The sequence below is a fragment of the Eublepharis macularius genome, chromosome 2 (genome assembly GCF_028583425.1).
Source record: "Eublepharis macularius isolate TG4126 chromosome 2, MPM_Emac_v1.0, whole genome shotgun sequence".
Lineage (NCBI taxonomy): Eukaryota > Metazoa > Chordata > Lepidosauria > Squamata > Eublepharidae > Eublepharis > Eublepharis macularius.
This window is the reverse complement of record NC_072791.1, coordinates 195,650,540-195,673,469: the sequence shown is the minus strand read 5'-3', so window position 1 is coordinate 195,673,469 and position 22,930 is coordinate 195,650,540. Positions and strand designations below refer to the sequence as shown.

At 41.6% G+C, this 22,930-nt stretch overlaps 1 protein-coding gene across 8 annotated transcripts in view; it reads left to right on the top strand.

The window, feature by feature from the left end:
• The window catches only part of LOC129323664 (sodium channel protein type 2 subunit alpha-like), a 76,157-nt gene that overhangs the window by 18,188 nt on the left and 35,039 nt on the right, over positions 1 to 22,930 (top strand). For 6 of the 8 annotated variants that reach the window (XM_054970221.1, XM_054970219.1, XM_054970217.1 and 3 more), the window contains exons 12-19: positions 1,004 to 1,130; positions 3,488 to 3,726; positions 3,987 to 4,160; positions 6,021 to 6,377; positions 7,881 to 8,333; positions 16,952 to 17,069; positions 19,141 to 19,295; positions 19,843 to 20,016. In XM_054970221.1, coding sequence (XP_054826196.1) covers positions 1,004 to 1,130; positions 3,488 to 3,726; positions 3,987 to 4,160; positions 6,021 to 6,377; positions 7,881 to 8,333; positions 16,952 to 17,069; positions 19,141 to 19,295; positions 19,843 to 20,016 — 1,797 coding nt within the window. The remainder of the gene's footprint in view (positions 1 to 1,003; positions 1,131 to 3,487; positions 3,727 to 3,986; positions 4,161 to 6,020; positions 6,378 to 7,880; positions 8,334 to 16,951; positions 17,070 to 19,140; positions 19,296 to 19,842; positions 20,017 to 22,930) is intronic. The other 2 variants (XM_054970223.1, XM_054970222.1) reach the window with 1 other exon arrangement.

Below are 22,930 nucleotides of genomic sequence, written 5' to 3'. Positions count from 1 at the left end.
TCCCTGGAACATGCAGTTTTTAAAAAAGGATCCAGTAGCAGGTGATGTGATACACCCCTTATTTGAGACTGTGGAGAGCCATTGACTGAATAAACAGTTCTGACCTTGATAGAACAGTGTTCTGACTCAGAGCCAAGCTACAAAAGACAAATTACACGAGGAGTAGCACGTGAAGGGAGTTGCAGTGTTAGCCAGGAATCTGAGTTTTAAAAGAGAACGGAAGACTGTCAATTTTCCCTCTCCACAGAGCTGGGGAGATTGCAGCTCAGAGGGGTTGTTAATTTCCTCTTTGCCTCTGGAAGGCTTTGTCAGTTTCACCTCCCCTTCTAAGAGGCAAAGAGGAAATAAACCTTTTGAGCAGCAATCTCCCTGGTTCTGTAGAAAGGGGAAATTGACAGAGCCTTCCTATCTCTTTTAAAACTCAGCTTCCCAGCTAACATTGCAACTCCCTTCATGTGCTCCTCCTCGTGTAATTCGTCTCTTGTAGCTTGGCTTTCAGAATAAGGCATGTGTTCTACTCAAGGTGAAGGACCAACCCATCATCGTGTGAGATATCACATGTCGTCCAGGAGTTTGACCATATCTGTTATCCAGGCACAACTCTGGGAAGGCAGAAGGATATTGGGCAAACTGCATATAAAAATATAAGGCCAGCCAATAAGCTCATTACTGACAGTGGCAAATAAGCATGTTCCTTGCTTGCCCACTCCAGATCATAAGTATCTGAAATATCCTTGTAGAAGTGCTATTAAGGAGTCAATTTGTTATGTGAAATATATTCAGCCTTTTCAGTTATACATATTTTTATTTTTTTAAGAACGGTGGAAATCCTAAATCTGAAATGCTAAATATTCCAACAACATCTGGCATAATAAAATGCAACAATATTAAGCTGCATGAGGCATGAACTTCTTGATGCTTTGATGTTTATGGATTTATTTTTCTGGTGTACGCTTCCGTATTGTTCATTTTGATAATTTAGACTGTTTGTTCACGTGAGCAGAGCACTACCAGTGAAAGCAGAAAGAGGCGGTCAAGTTCTTTTCAGCTGTCAATGGATTTACTGGAAGACCCCACCCTAAGGCAAAGAGCAATGAGTATCGCAAGTATAATCACAAACACAATGGAAGGTGCGTGTGTCCGTGCGTGCGCGTGCGCGTGCGCGTGCGTGCGTGCGTGCGTGTGTGTGTGTGTGTGTGTGTGTGTGTGTGTGTGTGTGTGTGTAACCAGCAGCCATGATCTCATTTGCATCACAGTCTTACCGAATGAATTTCTGGGAAGATCTAAGGAAGAACATTAATTAGGGAAACTAATGTTTGTGTGTGTTATGTGCTGTCAAGTCTCTTCCAGTTTATGGTGACACTGTGCATTAATGACCTCCAAAACATCTATCATTGACAACCTGGGTGCAGCAAAATGCAGGGGGAAAATGGTGGTAGTGGTGACATGATTTGCGTAGATATGTTCATTATTTGGTATGGCTCCACCATCTCCTCTTTTGTCTTCATTTCAAAGAAAGAACAGTGTACAGGGCTCCCTTTTATTGCCAGCTACAGTTTGTCTACTGCCTGAGCGCGAAACAATGTCTGCTTCAAGTTCCACTGCTGAGGCCTCAGAGGCTACATCTTTGTCAGATGGGGTTGTAGAAAGCCTTCTCCCAACAGGCTCAGAGAATGACAGGGGCCTAGTGATCTTTGAGGCAGGTGGCAAGGACTCACAGACCTCTAGCAAGGTGGTCTGACACTGCCGGAGCATGGTTGGCCAGTGCCTTGCTTGCAGACTCTGGCAGAGGGTTCTCTGGCACTGCTGGGGTGTTGTCAGCAGGTGCCTCTACAGCATCAGGCCCTCCCTGATCCTACTGGTCCTCCTAGTTCCCTGGTCTTAGCTCCTCAGGCTCCTCCTCTGAGCCCTCCAAGTCAGAGTCACTGGGCTGGTTGGAGGGCTGGTCAGAAGGGGTCATGATACAGAGCAGTTCTTCATGCCTCCTACAACTCACCACTTTCATTCCTGGCACCTCCATGTAGTCCTTCAGGCACTGACCTCCCTTTGAACCTTTGCATGAAGCTTGGCTGAAGTACCACAAGTCTCAAAGTTCTATTTTGAGTCACTATCACATCAGGGAGCCACGTCAGAACTGGGAGCTCTCTTCACCAACCTAGAGCTGTGTGTGTGTTTCAAAAGGATAAGATGGTCCTTTGAGTAGATTTTCCTTCACCCTGAAGGTTAATTCCTTGTTCTGTAGGTACCAGGATTTGACATTACTTTCTTTTTGTCTTAAACCTGTGCTCCGAAGAGAGAGAGGCTGGAACACTTTACATTTATGTAGGCTCTGTGTATCTATATTTGGAGGATGGCATCTTTCTGATTCCTTCAGTCCCATAGCTAGAGGAAGAATTGGAAGGTATCAATAAGCAAGTGGTTAAGAGATTGTATTTGCATAGCTTACACCCCTGGAAGGCACCGCTGCTCACTCCATTAGGAGTTCTGCTACCAATGCTGCTTTCAATAAGAATACTTCAGTGGCAGGAATTTGCAAAGCAGTAACTTGGGCTTTGGTGTCTATGTTTGTCCACCATTCTAATTAGAGTACAGTCTCTGATGCAGCATTCACTTGAAGGGTGCTTTAGCAAATCCTATGAATATCTGACAGTTACCATTGATCCCTCTCTGTTTCCATACAGTTTTGTAATATCCCATTCATCCACATCATGTCTTCCAATTCCAAGGCAGAATGGAACTTTGGAACATACGGTGAAAGTTCCTTCTACCTGGAACTCAGAGGATATAATTTTGTCCCACCCTGTTTAAAGGGAAGAGGGGCACCTGGGAGTTGGATCAAGGCACCTATCTTTGCCTATCTTCACTATATGCATTTTTCCTACTTGCAATGTCAATTTATTACATTACTGTCCAAGTCCGTTGTCTTCCTGCTGTTTTTTTCTTGGTTCTACATGTTTAGTTTTTTTAAATAGGCATAAGCACGTTTTTCTGATAGTTTGCTTATATAGCTATGGAAGTCTCCAAACTGAAAGGATATGGCAGGCATTTCCTGTAAGGTGGAGACAGATGTTGACAATCAACATGCTGTCTTTTTAGGATTACTGGAAGTACCCATTCATCAAAATTATGTCCTTCAAGTTCCAGGCAGAAGGAACTTGCACTCCAACATTCCACTCTCTAGCATCTGGCCTTCAATTTGAATCTGTACCCCTTTCCGTAACTGCTCTTTAGAATCAAATAACATGTCAGCAGGTCCAGTTACAAAAGTCAATGCATCAATTGATTTGTCCCTCAGAGTACATAAATATATGGAATTTTATTTCCCAATCCAATAAGACTGCAAAATAATACTGTATAATAATGACTCTAGTTAAGTTTAAATATGTGTAGATTGTATTTCATTTAGGCGGGTGTTTTTTCTTTAATTAATGCAGAAGACTACATTAATGTTTGGTCTTTATATTGTTTTCAATATGCCTCCCTCCAGAACTTGAGGAGTCCCGTCAGAAGTGTCCACCTTGCTGGAATAAATTTGCCCACACCTATTTGATTTGGAACTGTTCTGATACATGGTTAAAAATAAAGAAAAATGTCCATTTAATTGTGATGGATCCATTTGTTGATCTTGCCATTACCATCTGCATAGTTCTAAACACTCTGTTCATGGCCATGGAACATTATCCGATGAGCCCTTCCTTCAGCCAAGTTCTTAAAGATGGAAATCTGGTAAGTAAAGTTGTATATGACCCAATTTTCTGAGTCATACTATGATGGACCCCCCCCTTACCCCTCCCCCCGAGAGGCAGATTCTCATACCAAAATTCAATTGCCTGCTTTTTCTGAGCAGCCCCAAGTAGTATGTTAATCTTTGTGGCTTGAAAGTCTTGAAATTCTTAACCTTGACTGGGAAATATAAAACATTCAAATCTAAAAGAAAATCTGAGAAAACAAAGTACGGTAATTAATGAATTGCATTTCTCATTTAGGTCTTCACTGGCATTTTCACTGCTGAAATGGTCCTCAAGATTATAGCCATGGATCCTTTTTATTATTTCCAAGAAGGCTGGAATATTTTTGATAGCATTATTGTCAGCCTTAGTTTAATGGAGCTGGGTCTTGCAAATGTGGAAGGATTGTCAGTTCTACGATCATTCAGATTGGTAAATATGAGACTAAATCCTACTAACTTATTACTGAAAAATGACTTTTAGTGATATTTTTTGCTCTTTCCTGCACAGCAGACCTATTCCTGTATGGATCCATTGTTTACTACTACTACTAATAATAATAACGTTCGATTTATATACCACCCTTCAGGATGACTTAACACCCACTCAGAGTGGTTTACAAAGTATGCCATTATTATCCCCATGACAACAAACACCCTGTGAGAGGGGTGGGGCTGAGAGAGCTCCCAGAAGCTGTGACTGACCCAAGGTAACTTAGCTGGCTTCAAGTGGAGGAGTGGGGAATCAAACCCAGTTCTCCAGATTAGAATCCCGCACTCTTAACCACGACACCAAACTGGCTCTCAGAATTTAGTAGATTCTGTCATGAGTCTGTAAAGCTTCAAGAATGCTTCTGTGTATTCACAGCAAGGCTTACAACATCCCTTGAGCTGCTGCAACCCATTGACATTGTTGATGACAGAGTAAGACATTGGGGCAGATGTCCAGGGCCATGACTCATGGATTTAACAGGATGGGTGGTTCCCAAAAGAAGGCTGTAGCTTTTGTACAATACCATATAAAGAGAGAAGGCCCAGAAGGCTGTTCATTCAACAGTCTAAAATTACCTATCCTCCACACCACTGCTACTTAGATTTTTGCCAAGTCCCCGCCAGGGCTTTCAGAATTCAAAATGAGTCTCATAACGAGCAGTGGAAATGTTGCCGTTATCTGGGTAAGAAATATAGATCCAGTAAAGTTTTCTCAGGATGCAACTAGCAGATTCCATTCCTCTCCAACAAAGAGTATATTCTTTTCATTGGGGGTAAGCAATACCACCTGATTTCCCTCTTGAGAGTTTTGAGGCACAGTGGAATAAAACCACTGCACTCTGCCAAATCTCTGGAATGGGTTGCAGAAGCCTCCATGAGTTCTGCTGTTCATTGTACTCTTAAAGGGTAGTGATTTCAGCAGGTTTTTAACCATCCGTGATAACAAGATTTGAAAATTTTGCCACCTGGCTGCTTAATTTTGGGTTGTCCCAGTTATTTGGATGACATTGTTTATTAGCTGTATTCTGGTAAGCGCCTACCGTTTTTAATGCCCGTTATTTATTGCCGTTTTAATCTTTGTAAATCACTTCGGGCCTTGTCCAAGGGAGAAGCGGTATAAAAAATTGAAAAATAAATGCATAAAATTAAAATTTACCTTACTGGATTGGAGAGTCCTTGGATGTGCTTGCAGGGTGGCCAGCAGAGATGCATCATTGTCCACTTTCCAATAGCTATACGGTGAATCATCAGTGTACAGTGTCCCTTCACTGAATCTCAGACTTTCCTTCCTGCAACACAGGATGGTAAGTTCAGCAAGGAACAGTTTTCTAAAAAGACAAGTCAGGTGGATCACCAGATTAGGTTGAGAAAACTCACAGTGGGATCTTAGCCGTGCGCATGACTGTCTGGATTGACTGGCTGCAATCCTAAGAATACTTTCTGATAGTAACTCCCATTGAATAAAACAAGACATTGAATAAAACAGAGCTGCTGTAGCACAGTGGTTAAGTGGCTCAGCTACGACTCAGCACTCTACTGGTTCAAATCCCACTACTGCCATGAGCTCAATAGGTGGCCTTGGGTAAGCCACTCCTTTCAGCTCCAGTTCCCCAGTTGTATTGTAGGTATAATAATAGCTAACTTTTTCCCGCTCTGGGTGGGGCACTAATCTCTAGAGGAGTGCTATGTGATTGCAGTTGTTGTTGTTGTTGTTATATTTCCTAGTAGACCTGTCTAGTACTGTTCTCTGTGTCCATCTGTTAACTTCTCTAACACGTACATCTTTCACTATTGTTTTCAGCTTAGAGTCTTCAAGCTGGCTAAATCCTGGCCAACCCTAAATATGCTAATAAAGATCATTGGCAACTCAGTAGGGGCGCTGGGAAATCTGACCTTGGTCTTGGCCATCATTGTCTTCATCTTTGCCGTGGTTGGCATGCAGCTGTTTGGTAAAAGCTACGTGGATTGTGTCTGCAAAATTAACAGTGACTGCAAACTTCCACGCTGGCACATGAACGATTTTTTCCACTCTTTCTTGATCATCTTCCGAATACTTTGTGGAGAATGGATAGAGACTATGTGGGATTGTATGGAAGTCGCAAGTCAAGCCATGTGCTTGGTTGTATTTCTGTTGGTCATGGTGATTGGAAACTTAGTGGTATGTAATTGACATTTTTCAGCTATTATCTTATATGAAAATTAAATGAGTAAGGGGCTTGTTTGTTCAGTTTTTTAAAATGTTCTTTGTCTATTACAGTCCATGGCGCAAATCTGTTTTATTATTATTATTATTTCATAATATCATCATGGAGGAGATTTCAAGGATTATGTTGTCCAGCTCTTTGCACTGACAAAGATTCCTAGGGATTGATATATCCCACCATCTCAAGATAGGATTGATCCCTGTCCACTGCTGGGGGTTTTATCTGAATATTTTTCATCAAAGTTGGTGAACTTTAAGGAGAAGCACCCCAAGAGTAAATAGAGGATGGTCCTCCTGCCCCCAACTTTTAAAATAACATTCTCATTCCTGCCACCACCCCAGACATTGGATGAAAAGACTTTCTTAAGTTTCATAATAGCACACTTCTGTAATTTAATGCTTTAGGGATAATGACAAATAAAATTGTCTTAGCTTCCCTAAGCTTCCCCAATGGTTGCTGATCATAGTCATTAGAAAGAAAGTTTTCCGAAGTCTTTGGATATGTATTTTGATAGATATGGATCTCTGGTAGAGTGCACCCTGGGGTTCATTCAGATTCTCTTTGGTTTTTAAACATGGCGCTTAACACTGTCACAATCTTGCTGATGGTGGAAAATGCCATCAAGTCACAGTGACCCTGTCAGGTTTTCGGGCAAGAGATTAACAGAGGTGGTTTGCCAGTGTCTTCCTTTACATAGTGACCCTGGACTTCCTTGGTGGTCTCCAGGTACTAACCAGAGCCGACCCTGCTTAGCTTCTGGGATCTGATGAGTTTTGGCCAGCCTGGGCTGTCCTTTGAGTAATAGCTGGAAAAGTGAACGTTAGTGTTAACACTATTATATCACATCTTTGTCCCACTCTTCCTTCAAGTAACCCAGGGAGGCATACAAGGTTCTCCTCTCCCTGGGTGTCTTCATAACAACTTTGTGAAGTAGGTTAAGATGAGAGTAAGTGGACAATGGTCCCGCAATAAGCTTCTTGACAGTGTGGTGCTTGAAACATGAGTCTCCGTAGTCCTCTAAGAGTAATGATAGTGAAACAGGGCTGTCCAGATGAAGATGGCGGCCAGAGCAGACGCGTAACCTGGAGCTCTGGGACTGATCTCTCTCTAGTGATACAGAGGCTCTTCTTTTCAGCTCCCCGTCATGCCAAAATCTAACATTCAGTAAACACAAAATTAATCTTCTGATTGTATTAATAATTGTGTTAGTCTTCTGATTGTATTCATGCTCGATCAAATTTTCAAAAAAAGAACGCGACACAGAAACGAATTAATTCTCTATCCCTTGACAGTAGAAAAACATGCTCATTTTAAAAAAAATAAAGGTGTTTAGAAATTAAAATACAAATCCATGAACTGTGTTTGAAAATACATGGGAACAAATCATATTATAGCTTTCAGAAATGAACCAAAGAAAAGGACATAATGGAGTTGCTGGGGGGTTTTTTGCCTTTCAGGTATTAAACCTCTTTCTGGCCTTATTATTGAGCTCTTTCAGTTCAGACAACCTTGCTGCTCCAGAAGAGGAAACAGACGCAAATAATCTCCAGATTGCCATAGCAAGGATTCACAGGGGAATTGATTTTGTGAAGAGAAAACTGTACGAATTTGTCCAAACTATTTGTTTCCAAAAAACGAAGGCCACCGCAGGTCTTAAATCAGCTGGCAACCAAAACAACAAGAATGCTGGCGGTATTCCCAACCATACCATAGCAGAAATCAGCAAAGCTCTTGACTATCACCAAGAAAAAAGCACAGTTTCTATTTTTATGGACAGCAATGATCCCATGTCATTTATCAACAACCCAAGTCTTACTGTGACCGTACCGATTGCTGTGGGAGAATCTGACTTCGACCCCGTAAATACAGAGGAATTTAGCAGTATGTCTGAAGTTGAGGACACTAAAGAGGTGAGACATGGAATAATTCTACGCAGTTACGCCTTGAATTTCACATGTTACGACTTTACGACTTTATTTTCACATGTGTGAGCAATATATTTGTGTCCAATTTGGTCCTTAAATGTACACATCCTTGCCACTAATGTTTTTAAATATAATCCTAGTTGCTCACTGCACAATATTTCCCTTTTGTTATCTTTCTTGGTCTGAATGCTGTGAATAAGATGGTGAGTAGAGTGGTTTACTTACTCATCACCTTGTAAATTCAGGATTGTGTAGAGTTGTCTTAATAATGTTCACAGTGGTGCTTACGTGTGCATGTGGCCTGTAGGTTACAGAGTGGCTCCAAATTACAGTAGACTTGTTAACAGGTAAGTCCTTTAGGGTTCAGTAGGATTTGCTCTCAAGTGATTGCACACAGGATTGCAAGTAGAGTCGAGGACAAGCGTTTAACTGCACTGTGGAACTCTGGGTGCTAGTTACTTGCCCCAAAACAAGGAATTTTGGTCACATCCCAGTTGCAGTAAAAATTCTCACTCTCTGCTGTAATCAGGTCTTGCAAGTCATGAAGGATTCTGCTCTGACCTGCTTAAATACAGACAAGATAAAACAATAGTAGATGATACAATTGGCAATCTTCTGACTTTTCCTAAAGCAGAAATTGGGGCAGACAAATTCATGGAATGGAGAAGAGCAGAGAGCAGAGCTATATTGGTCTGTGACAGACTTATTTAAAGTAGGGGTCCCTAGCCTCATTGAACCTGCAGAATTTTGGAAATAGGTAGTGCCCACCACAATAAAGTGGCTGCCATGGGGGAGGGGTCCAATAACAAAATAGGAGGAGGTTCCACAAGATTTTAAACCAAGCGCCTTCTGCAACGAAGGCAGAAGCTTCCAAATGGGGTTTCCAGACAGACACAATGGTGATGCCTCCTGGATCTTCTAAAGCACCCCAGCGAGGTGGAGAAAAGCCAGAACTGGCTTTTTCCACTGGGGGAGAGATGATTTGAGGAAGAAGCAAGTGGACACTGGGGAACACATTGACGAGCACCATGTTGGGATACCGTTGATTTAAAGTAGCCAGGCACTTCTTGTTGCAGAGGGAACAGAATATTGCGAAAGGCCATCTGCACTGTCTTCCAGAGCCTCAGGGGATTGGAATGTGCACAGCTAATTTAGAAATGGAACTTTGGAGAAAATGGATACTTCCTCCTTTTGGCACAGTTTAGGGAAGCAGAGTAAAGGTTCTTCACTAATCTGTACTCAAATAGCATTGGACCCATTTAAGTCATAGTGTTTAAAATGCAGAGTGCAATTTTATGTAAAAATATTATGAAATTATATCCTTACTTCCACTACAGGGTACAATTCTACAGAAAAGCTATATGGAATCTGCAGTGATCCTTACTATTGGTTTCTATGCATATACCCTCATAGATTCCTGCAGTTTTTCCTATAGCTCAAAACCTGCTGGAAGTATGATTTTTTTTAAAAAAAAAATGTTGAAATAGTTGAAATGTCTTAATTACTGCATCATGGTAAAAGACATTGCGTTGTTAAATGAGTTTAGAAAAATTTCTCATTTGGGTCATTTGCATGCAATCCTTCATGCATAGCCGCTCCAGTCTATGTCCATTGATTTCAAGGGACTTAAACTGGAATGATTCTGCGTGTGATTGCACTGTTCGATTCCTTTACTAATTGAGTGCAGTTTTGTTTCACCCTTTAATTCCACTTGAGGCCCACAGACAGTTTTAACCGAAGGGTTTTAAATTTTGTGATTTGTCAAAAAAAGAGAAAAGGCTGTGTTATCTTAACAAGTAGCCATGGGCTTCACAAGGAAGAACTATTAGGAACGCTAATGATGTTCAAGTGCAGAAAAGCTGAGGTTGCTATTCACCCTACTGGGAGCCAGTAAAGGCTGGTTCTGGGGTTTGGTGCAGTTAATGTTAGAGCAGATAACATAAGGCTGGCTGGCCATCTGCAGCTCTCCAAGGCTTCCCACCTTGCACAGCTCCACAAAGCGGCCATGTAGTAATAGAGAGCCAGTGATTCTTAGGAGGGGGGGAGTTAAGTAGACAAAGGCGAAACTATGAATCCAGGCCATTACAAAGAACCCTTTTAAAATTACAGCACACAGGAAAGTACCGCTGCCACTTGAATCGAAAAAGAACAGCTTTTCCAGTTGTTTTTTTAATTGCAAGTTGTGCATTCCCTCTGCCCCTGGAAATAATTGCTATTAAGTAAAGAAGAAATTTAATTACAAAAGTTAAGTTGGAGGCGTTGTCAGAGGTCTCTGCATTTTGATGTTATTTTATCTTTTGACAGCCCATTGAATTGGAGAGCAATTGTTTTAAATTGCAAAAGGAAATGGAAAGGAAGGTGGGGGAGGGTGGATTTGGAGTCTCTTCTCCCTCCACCTGGCTGTACCCTCTTTGCCATAGCACCACATCCCCAGTCCCCTTAGTTCTTGCCAATTCCTCTCCTCCTCAACAACCTAGAGCAGTTATCCTGGACCCTTGCCCCCCCCCCCAACCCTTGTCTTTTTGTAGAAGGCACAGCACATACCACAGATGGCCCCTCACCGCTCTTGGCCACTTGCACGAGTACCTCCTCTCTTGAGAGGTCGGAAGCCATGCCAGCTTCTGATCCAGTTCCTTCCTGCTTCTTCCTCCCACTGAGCTATTGCCAATCAATTTTTAAAAGGCGGACACCTCCGCAACATCCTTCCTATAACAGCCAACAATTGGGGGTGTGGATGTTCCCATCCTGGGACATAAACTGTAATGCACAAATCTGTCATTAAGGACCAGCTTGATACTGGACAGATCTTATTGCTAATATCCGACTGCATTTGAAAAACATATACAAACAAGATAAAGGTAAGAGAGGAAGACTCCTGGTGGTCCCCAGCTCGAGGGGTATCTGTCTGGCCTCCACCAGGGCCAGGGCTTTTTATGCCCTGGCCCCAGCCTGGTGGAACCCTCTCCTGTTGGAGATCCGGGTTCTGCGGGACTTATTACAGTTCCGCAGGGCCTGTAAAACGGAGATGTTCCGCTGGGCCTTTGGCTCAGGACCAGCAGGTGTCCCCTCTTATTCCATCTAAGATCATCACCTCTTCTATGGCTGCAATGCATTCTGTCCACATGCTATGACCTATGCAGATTTTTTATCAGTATCTAAAGTAGCCTATATATAATGGCACTGGAGTATTTTAGTGACAGCTTTAAGTGTCCAGTAGCACCTTTAAGACTAACCAACTTTATTGTAAGCTTTCAAGAGCCACAGCTCTCTTCATCAGATGCATCATGAAGAGAGATGTGGCTCTTGAAAGCTTATGCTACAATAAAGTTGGTTAGTCTTAAAGGCGCTACTGGACTCTTTGCTATTTTACTACTGCAGACTCACCCGGCTAACTCCTCTGAGTTTCAAGTGTATTTTTATAGTTGATGATTATCTTATTGTATTTTATTGATGATGTGAGCCACCCTGAGCACATTCGTAGGGAGGGCGGGATATAAAACAAATCAAATAAATAATAAGATAAGTAACTGACATGTGCCTCTTATTTTTCATATTTATTTCAGGAAATATTCCCCTTTTCAGTAAGTCTTTATGTAGGTCTTTGCTCAACTTGTTAATTATGCTTGCCATGTTTTTAAAACTTGTTAATTTGAGTAACATATTTGAAGATCACCTTTGCAGCCATATTTGTGGTATTTCCAAGTCGAGAAACTAGATGCTTTCACCATCACTTCCTACCATTCTTACTTCTCACAGGACTAAAAACAATCGGGAGCAGTCAAAGAGCACAGCTCTGGCACTTTTTAACCAGGCAGAACAACGGGTGTCAGCCATTTTAAACAGGTTACCTCAGCAACTCATATGTACACAATCACTGTCAGATACCAGCTGACTGGCCTGCATGCAGCTGCATTGTGTGCCATCATCCATTCAGTATCAGTCATGTGACTCACATGTGCCATGTGACTCACAGCATAGCATGATCAGGGGAGGGGCTACCCCAACATTCACTGTGTTGAATATTTTTTTATACAGCATTTTAATATGTCACGTGCATGATCTTGAATAGTCTTGGATTATAACGTTTCAAGAGTCCTCAAGTTTGATGTTGTCTGTTTGGTGGTTTTGTAATATCTGGATAATGGCCATTTCCCCAAGTCTTAAAAATAGTGCCCCACTCACATACATTGTACATAAGCCACTTTGGACCTGTGTTGGGAAAGGCAAGATAGTATATTTCAAATAAATAAATACTCCAGACATCCAGTTTGAGGAAGAGTTCTGTGAAAACTGAAAAGTTGGCTGCATTATTTCAGTTGCTGTTGGGGTTTTTCAGAATTCCAAGAATAAAACAGTATTCTACAATGGATTTTTTTTGCATTTCCAATAGTAATAAAAATGATACTGTGTTGCATACTATAAACACATAATTGCGTATTATTGTACCAATGAATGCTTTTGATTATCTTTAGTTTTATAATCCAGTGTGATACTATAACAAAAATGCTGCCCATATGAGAATGATGAAAGCAAAAAATGTATTATAATTCCTATAAGAATATAATTAACATATTTAAGTTCAGATCAACTAGGCAATTAATCTTGATTATTGAATTTGCAATACTTCTTGTTTGTTTAGTGCTTTATAATCGCTAACAGTGTCACCTTTAGCAGAGTTATACTGTTCTGTGCCCCCTGACTTCACTGAAGTCTACTTAGATGGCACGGTAGTTCACACAACTTTTCTGAGCTAGATCGTTGAGTCCCATCAGATCGGGGGCTGAATAAAAGTGGCTTGCTAAGATAACTTTACTGTTTGATACTCATCTGCCCACTTAGAACAAGAAGCAATACCACTACTTGTAGAAAGTACAAGCGTATTAAATAACACTTGTCCCTGTTGCAGTAAAAGACCGAGACAGATATCGCTGCAATCCTGTGCAAATTTACTTCAGTCTAAGCCCATTGAAATTAGCCTGGGCGTGGTCTGCATATGATTGTATTATAACACAGGTAGTCCTCATATCACAGCTCTTGTGTGTTTCTTTCTTCCCCCTCAGTCCAATCTGTATTGTTTAAAGAGCTTCTGGTGCTTTCACACAAGCACTTAAAATGGATTTTTTGCTGGGAGAGGCAAGTGTAGCAGTAGAAAGGGTATCAGGCCAAACTGTCATTCTCCCTCACTCCACCTCCGAACAGGAGAAGATAGTATTAATACCTTGTGTCTTGTGCAAATAACAGTGAGGGAATCTGAGTCGCTTTCTCCAAAAAGCTAAGAATGTCTCACAGCATCCAGTCCCTGAAAGATGGGAGAAGTATTTTGCTGTGACAAAGTCCTGCTGCTGCCAGCATTGCTGGTCGTGGCCAGCAGGAGACTCCCTTGCCCTAGATAAGGCATGGCCAGAGATGAGACGGAATACAGGATTCTCTGAATTGCTTGCCGCAGCCTGACAAGCATTGCCATACAAGTTTCAAAACTGCCATGGCTCTGACCTCAAGACCATTTAGGAATGGATAGGGGTTGAGGCAGAGACATCACCGTTTGCCTAGTCAGCTTTTCCAAGTGGCATAGGTAGGAAGACAGCCTGCTGCTGGACAGTGACCTGGGTAAGGAACAGAGGAATGATCCTTTAATATCTATTTGTATCCTAGTCCCCTATCCTGGCTGGAATTTTCACTGTAAGCAAGAGAGACAGCAGCAAGCTGTGTGCGTGTGTGCACATGTGCATGCCAGCACACGCGCACACACACAGTCAACAGTGGAATGAAATGCAGAGACACCGCCCCCCCCCCCATCCTGCACAACACATTTTCACCTTACACTCATACAAGCACATACTCATGACCCATTCCACAGCTTTGGTTTGGTGAACACTGAATCCATGGTACATGTGCGATTAACAGTGACATATTGGAGACAAATATTGAGATTTTTCTCATGTTTTCAATTTTGAGGATAGACTTTTAAAAAATAACTGTAAGATACAAGAAAAGTATGGAAAATTACTTCTGAATACTGCATGGAATACATGAAAACAGTATTTTGAATAGTCTTATTTTAAATGGACTTTCATCATTCTTGACATTCATCTCACTCTGGGTATAGATGCTGTCATTATTGATGTTATACTGTAGCTGGTAATAACATTGTTAACAAATTGGTGAACACCATTAACTAAACACCTTTGGTTTATTTTGTGCTCATACCTGTCTGGTGTTACAGTTCATGTTGTTTATAGACCCCTCCTAAAGCAGTGCTCTAAATTACACTGACAATGGCTGGTTGTCAGAGTTTAAAAATCAACTCGGCCGCCCTCTCAGCTTGATGTTTTCTTGAACATTAGAACTAGCAATTGCCTGAATATTTGACAAGGACTGGTATGTGTACTTAAGTCAAAAGTAGTTTGAAATGCACAGAAAATGAACACACTTATGCACTGGCAAGGTTGAATGCGAAACAAACGCAATGGGAACAAACTGAATATCCTTTTCTAGTTTTAAAGTTTTGGAAACCCACTTTCAGTTATGTTTGCCATACGAAGGGAGTGTAATATTTTTAATATGTTCTGTAATACTCTATCTGTGTAACCCTTTTCAGACAAAAGAGGGCCAAGTTACTGGTCTCAGCAGTGTGGATGCCCCATCGAATCCCAATTATCCTGTTGCTAGGCAAGCACTCCTCAGACTCCCTGTAAAACCCCCCAGCCTCTAGAGGGCAGTGTTTTCTCTTTTTCAATAACAAATACTTACTACAAGACTTACATTCTCCTCCCCGCCCCCACCCCCCCGGCTAAACATTTGATGTCCCAACACATTTCCGTAATACCGTAATTTCTGTTTTATAACCATTGCGGACTTGCATCAGTGTTTGGACATCTTAGTATTTTCATCTAATTGATTTCACTGAATTTCACTTCAAAATTTTCGTAGGGTGAAAATTGGCTAAGGGATGTACCATGTGTAGCAACAATGCTCCTGTATTCGGGGGGGGGGGAATGTATTTATTGTTGTCAGCCACATTCTGGATCACATTTTGGAAGTTCTGCTATTTGATTTGGTGCCTATTTGTGATTCAATGTGAGACAGAACTTAGTGTTATGCAGGGCTTTTTTTCTGTGGGAACGCAGTGCAATGGAGTTCCGGCACCTCTTGAAAATGGTCACATGGCTGGTGGCCCCAACCCCTGATCTCCAGACAGAGGGGAGTTTAGATTGCCTGGCGCGGAGGGCAATCTAAACTCCCCTCTCTCTGGAGATCAGGGGGCGGGGCCACTGGCCATGTGACCATTTTCACCTAGGGTGATTTAAACTTGTTCCAGCCGACCCAAAGTGACATCATTGTGCAGTCCTGAGTTCCACCACTGAGTTCCACCACTTCTTTTCCCAGAATAAAAGCCCTGGTGTTATGAGAAATATAACGGGTTGGTTCCAATGAACTGTTGTGAAAATCAGCTTGTGGAATGAATCCCTCTCCCTTTGTCCCTATATGCCCTGAAAAACACTGCTCCTGAGCACAGGGCCGGTGCGCCCATTGAGGCCAGGTAGGCTGTGGCCTCAGGCGTGGGGTGCCGGAGGGAGCGCGCCACAAAGCAGCAGCCTCCTATCCCTCCCGCCCCGCGCCGCCGCCAGCACAAGCCCCTGGCCGGGTGCAGCCGCTGCGGGCAGGCATCTGCGGCAGTGCAGGCAACCGAGTGAGAGAGCTCGGAGGCCGCCCGCCGCAGCGATCGAGCGAGAGGCGGCGCACGCGCTGATGACATCGCGCATGACGTCATCACGCAGGCTGGTGTGTGCGTGTGTGCTTGCGCGCGTGCGGGAGGGGCGCCCAGCCGGGCCAGCCGCGAGCGCCACAAACCCTCGCACCGCCCCTGCCTGAGCATCAGAAGACTCTAAGGAAAAGAGGGAAGTACCACATGAGGCTGCCGCTCAAGAGGAAATTGGGAGAAATTATCCCTTCCCCTCTTACGTGAACTCTTCCACAAGAGCTCTTGCAAAAAGTGGGGATGAATTCCTGCCAGTTCTTCCTTCTTGATCCACCATATCCTGCCGCTCAGTTCTGCAAAGTCCATTGGCCTTTGGGGCAGCAGTGGAGGGGGGTGGTTACAGGAGTGTTAGGGAGAAAGGCCCAGACCGTGCACTTGTTTATTCATAGGTTACTGGATCCAAACCGTTCTATTTAGCTATAGTAGTGCTATTTCTGATTCATTTACTTACTGATTTTCAAACTATTTGAAAGCATTGTCTAATACAGAATTGTTCCATTTTAAAAGAAAAGTTATTATAGAAAGAGCAACAAAAGAGAGGCACGTTCACCAGTGATTTTTAAGAAGCTTTTTATAATGGCATCAACCATTCCAAAGTGTTTCTCACCACCAACACTGCCACAAAACTTTAAAAATTTCATTTCATAAGTAGCAGCGCAAATGCTTGGAAATGTACAAGTTTGGGATCCGTTTGAGTACATACAAGTGTTCCTTTGCATGTACTCTGCTGTATATCTGATTTAGATGTGTGAATATCCCACTACTGCATGTTCAGTCAACATTAATTTCAATTCAGGTCAAACCTGTGTAGATGTTAAAAGGCACTGTGGGATCTTATTTGCAGAAATTGAGCTTTTGCAGCTCCACGGAAGGTAGCACAGTCGATATTGGTCCCCTGCGCGATGAAGAAGCAGATGCTTTGCTGGATGACCCAACAGAACCAAAAGCTTGTTTTACTGAAGGTACGAGAGGGAATTGCACCGGGGATCACACACCTTATTTGGTCCAGGCATAACCTTGAGAATTTAATTTGATACGCAGTTGCTGCTGACTTGATTAAACTTTTTTTAAAAAACCAAGCTGTGTCATGTAAACAAGATTAGCAAACCTGAATGTAGGCCATAAAAAGTATAATGCACATTCAAAGTTAAATACGTTTGACTTGGTGGAATTTTTATAAGTATTTATAGATTCCACTTTAAACCCCACTTATTCCTATTCTTTAGACCTATCTACAGCAAGTTCTTAGGCTGTAACTAGGCAGGGGTGAGAAACAGGACCCCACCATGGCGGCAGCAGGAGGCAGATCAGGAACAGGCGGAACCAGCATTCACATGCCCCCATTCTGTCTCCACTTGCTGATTTCCCCCAACACCTCATTTCTCATCTTTTGCATCATTGTGCCTGTAAACACCTGTGTTACAGTGCCCTCCCATTTTCCTTTTCTTTCTGAGCTATGCTGTAATACTACAGCACAACTTGCAAGGGAAAGGGAAAAAACTGTCTGCAACCACACTGTGGTTTCCCCTTTTTATTGGAGAAACTGAAGGTTTTTGTAGTTCAAAGGAGGAAAGCAACAGCCAGAAGAGCAATGGCTAAGTCGGACTTGATGTCATCTGGGTACTCTCTTCTACTGTGGGGGATTCTTGCTGCCCATGTGAGGAATAATCCCCATGTGGAAGCAGTCTTAAAGTGGTTTATAATGATTTCCTTACCTCAGGTAGTCCTGGAAACTTTAGTTCTGTGCTAGGGATTTCTAGCAGAAAATTCTTAGCACTTTCAGAAAACTTCAGTTCCTGGACCTCTCTTGAGGAAGCCATGATGGTTAAACTCATTAAAAAATCAATTGGTAGTGTAGACATGTCCAGGGTCTCCAAGGAAAATACAGCCATATTTCATATGCTGTGGATCTTAGTCATAGAGATTAAAAACCGTTATTTGAATATGCCACATTATTTTAATATCCAACTTTCTGATAGTTTTTGCTAGATTTCAAAGAGGGTGCCTAAAATCCAGAAGCCACCTGTACCGTTGAATTGGACAGCAGCAACCTGATCCATATAATCACATTAGAAATGGCCTTGGTACCATTTCTTCAAATGAGCAGTTGTGGTAAAACATCTCTGATCAATAGCAGACCATCAGTCAGTTGGCGGAAAGCTGCTTGCTTTGCAGTCAAGGATCAATTGGTTCGCTGCTTCCACAAGAAAGGACTCCAGACTGCAATGCCCAAACTCTTTCTGGGAATTGCATGCGGGAACCAAAAGATCTATCACGCCTGTTGCTCCTATTAGCAATTTGTTCCCCGCTTTCAGACCCCAGAGTATTTCCCACTGACAGACTCTTTTCTGTCAGAATAATTGCAACTAGAAATTTTTTATTGCACACCAACATATAATCATCTTGAATCCTTAGGAATAGGTAGGGTAGAAATGTTTTTAAATTAGATGAAATAATTGAACTAGATATGACCACCCCTCCCACTCCTAAATTTAAAGGCAAAAGTGCAGTAAAAGGCCATCTCTGCTAAATAGACCAATAGTCCTATGGAACCTTAACTACTACCAAATCTATATTGCCCATCGCCTTTAGAACCCTATTAATCAAATGCGTACATTAGTTTCCATACTGCCAAGTATCCATTATTGGTTATGCATTTCCATGTACCATAATGGCTTCACTACTTGCAAAACTCATAGAGTTGCATCCTGCAGAAGGTTTACATATGTGCTAGAGCTTTATGCAAGTAGAAATGTACTAAAAAGACCGTGCTGGCAGTTTGCATTAAATTAAGTTTATTGCATCCCAGCTTGCATTTCTACTTGTGCAAGACATTGTCCATTTAATTACAGGTAATGCACTATATGTAGTGATGTTGCTTGCACAAGTGGAACTGTATGAACGAGTCTGTGTTCACATATCACTGGATCCAATTCATAACAGGCGCTTTGTGCAAAGAGATTTTATCATATCAGATTCCTTGTTTTTTAGAACTCTTGATCTTGAATAACAAAAAAAAAATCTGATTTCTAGACTGTGTACGAAAATTCAAATGCTGTCAAGTAAGCATAGAATCTGGGAGGGGCAGATGCTGGTGGAACCTTCGTAAAACCTGTTTCAGGATCGTGGAGCACAGCTGGTTTGAAACCTTCATTGTCTTCATGATTCTTCTCAGCAGTGGTGCTTTGGTAAGTGAAATACATAATTTTACCATTCAGAAACTCACACCATTTCTCAGGCAGGGGATAGGTGAGATAACAGCTCTTCCTGCAATCCTGCTTCTATCTTCTTTGTGGAATGGAATACATGAACCATCTGGAGAGGGGAGCTGAAGTCTGCCTGGTTTGTGGGAGACCCTTCTGGTGCTTATAGCACTCTGATGATGTGATTATCTTTGCTTGAGATGCTGGGGACTGAAGTTGGTGTGAAGTATTCGGTCTGCCTTGGGCCTATGTTTGTAGCTAGAGCCTGCTTGACCAAAGTTTTTCTAGTGCTTTTCGAATAGCTATACAAACTATGAATTATGTCTGCATTTTTACAAAGACATCCTGTTTCAAACAAAAAGCAGAATGTTTTCAAATGCAGTAACAAGTTACAGGTATCCAAAATATAACTCAACATTACTGCAAAGCAATAGTGCAAAGGAATATCACAAATAGCAAAATGAGGCAAATGTTGCCTTCTTTATTCTGGCAGCCGATATGACTTTATTTGTAGTAGCGTTTTCTCTCATAGGCTTTTGAAGACATATATATTGAACAGCGCAAGGTTATCAAGACCATTCTTGAATATGCTGATAAAGTCTTCACGTTTATCTTCATTCTGGAAATGCTTCTTAAATGGGTGGCTTATGGCTTTCAAGTCTACTTCACTAACGCTTGGTGCTGGCTGGATTTCATGATTGTTGATGTAAGTCTTCTTTTTGTTTACCATCCTTTTAAGATGTTGGCTTGTTAGTGGGCCATGCTTCCTCATACATAACTTTTGTAACACTTAACTGACCAAATATGGCATAATGTTTTATAAAACCACACATGGTATATTGATGACATGCAGTTGCCACATTTATTTCCTGTGTTATAAAGATTTTTGCTTTGAAGGATTCTGTTTATGGGTGATGTAGAATATGTTAAAAGACTAAAGCTTTGCAATACCGCAGTGTTGAAATTTGCTGCATGTATGTAGTTTCTAATATACAAACAGCTTGATTTTAGAGTTACAAGAAAATGGCCATCACTGCAATTTTGACTGCAATGATGCATTCTGAATAAATATTTTATAATTATTCAGCCATCAGAATAGTGCATCTACAACAATGTAACGCTTGTCTACTTCTCCCAAAGAATCTAGAGAACCAGAGTACTCTATGCACAAAAGGTGAAAACTCCAACGTTGCCTACAGTGGAGGAATGGTGGATAAAAGTGTTGGAGTTTGCGTCAATGGCAAAACTTACTTCACTGATTAGGGAAAAGACATTAGTTACATTTTTGACTGAATGGAAACCGTTTATAGACTTTTTACATGAAATGGATAATAAGGACTTGATGACATCTGGATTTATGGATTAAGAATAATGAACAAGAGGGAAAAAAGGGCTCTTATGTTGTGAGACTCTGAAAATGATCCATATTTGTGGCGGAGAAAATCAGAACTCAATTTGGAGTTTAGTTTTACGGCTTTTTTTTCTTTTTCTTTTTTCACTTGTTTATGTATTGTTAGTGTGTCTTCTTTTTAGAATGATTTTTTAAATCCTCTATGTTTATTGTCTATAGCTTTTATGTTATTGTTTATAGTTTAAATAAAGAAAAAATCCATTTAAAAAAAACCAGAATCTAGAGAACCTCTTCAGCTCACCACTTTCCATTCCATCCTAGATTTTAAAATATATTTATAACATTTATAATCTGCTAAACTTAAATTAAAACATTTATTAGAATTTCAAATGTCCATTAAGATATGCAGTATTTTTTTTAAAAAAAACTAGAGCAATATAAAAACAGCAACACATCATAAATCGCCACAATGCCTTAGGAAAGAAAATAGTTTTTACTTGTCATCTCCGAAGCAGCAAAAATTCCAAGGTGGGAGGAGTCTGACTTGCAGCTGATCCCACGATCAGCTGGGAGTTGGTTCCCAATTCATTCCCTATTAAAATGTTGCTGAATACTGCAGATCAGAAGCTGAATCCACTCTGAGGATTATAAACATAGAAATACAGAAACATAGAGCTGAAAGGGACTGCAAGGGTCATCTCATCCAACCACTTCCGCAATGCAGGAAATTTACAGCTGCCTCCCCCATCACCTCCCACAGTGAAACCTCTCTATGCCCAGAGGAAAGCAAAAAACTCAGGATCCCTGGCCAATCTGGCCTGGGGGAAAATCCGTTCCTAACCCTAAAGTGGTGATTGGCATTACCCTGAGCATGTAAGAAAGGGCCATGAGAGTCTAGCACTGGTTCATCCCGTCATGTACTCTCTCTCCTGATCTGGGTACATTCATATTGAGTTAGAGAATCGCCATAGCCATCAGGTGGCAATTTAGCCTCTTCTTAAATGCCTCCAAGGAAAAAGAGCCCACCATTTCTTGAGGAAGCTTGTTCTAATGAGGAAGTGCTCCGTCAGGAAGTTCTTCCTAATATTTAGCTGAAAACTCATTTGCTTTAATTTTAACCCATAGTGTCTGGTCCAATCCTCTGGGGCAACAGAAAGCAACTCCACTCCATCCCCTATGTGACAGCCCTTCAAATACTTGCACATGTTATTGTCTACTGGATGTACAGAAAGCTCTTGGTCCTTTATCCAGTGACATATTCCATAGTAAATTGCTTCAGTCATGGGCTAGATAATTAATTCCAGTATGTAAATTATGGTGACGGACAGTAAGTAAGGCCTCTTCCACATGGTGAACTTTACATCAGGCTTTCTCCATATTCAACCCATGAGGATTGAATCCGCTTTATTCATCGGTTGTGGCCCCATACTGCTTCGATTCTTTAATTCTACACTTTGAGGGAGTTGTACCAAAGTTGTGTCTGTTTTGTATTTCTGTACTAAAAAAATGTGCCATTTCTGCTGTGAGCTTTGGGGACTTGTCAGTTTCCTCAGTGGATTGGCTAAGGACTCCTCAGTTTCTTCAGTTGATTGCTGAGGAAACTTACAAGGGTTTTTTTGGTCTTTTTAATGGTACCAGTGTTGCACGGTTGCTATTTAAATTTTTTTTAAAATGGACTAAAAAGTACAGGAAGCACGGGTGAAAAATTTAAAATATCAAGTGGGATTCAGGGCTGTCTGCAGTTTTTTGTTAGCCGTATTGCAGTGTCCATCACCACCCCAGCAGTTGCAAGGGTTTTTTTTCTCTTTAAGGCAGCATTGCAACATTGCTATTTAATTTTTTTAAAATCTGGATTGGTTGCTGTTCAACCAATCAGGAAGCAAGAAAATAAAGGGGAGGGTGAAAGGCATGGCCGGGGCCAGGCCTCACATTGAAGAAAGCATTCTGCATTTCAAAAAATCCCCAGTTTGACTTTGCTGTGGAAAAAACATCAGGGTATTTGCGCAGTGAGAAAAGCTGCAGAAAAGCTTGGGAAAGATTGATTTTTGTGGCAGGTGCAGCCTTTCTCTGTGCTGTGCAGAACTCAAAAAAAGTCTTGGAATCAGTTTGGGCACTGAATTGGGGTATTTTGATCATGCATGAAGAACTCTGGAGAGGAATTGATGCAATATGAGTCCCGAACCAATTAAAAAACCCTGTGCGGAAAAGCCTAAGTTGGACTATGGGGATACAATTTACTGGGAACTTCTCTTGTAGCAGTGTAAAAACC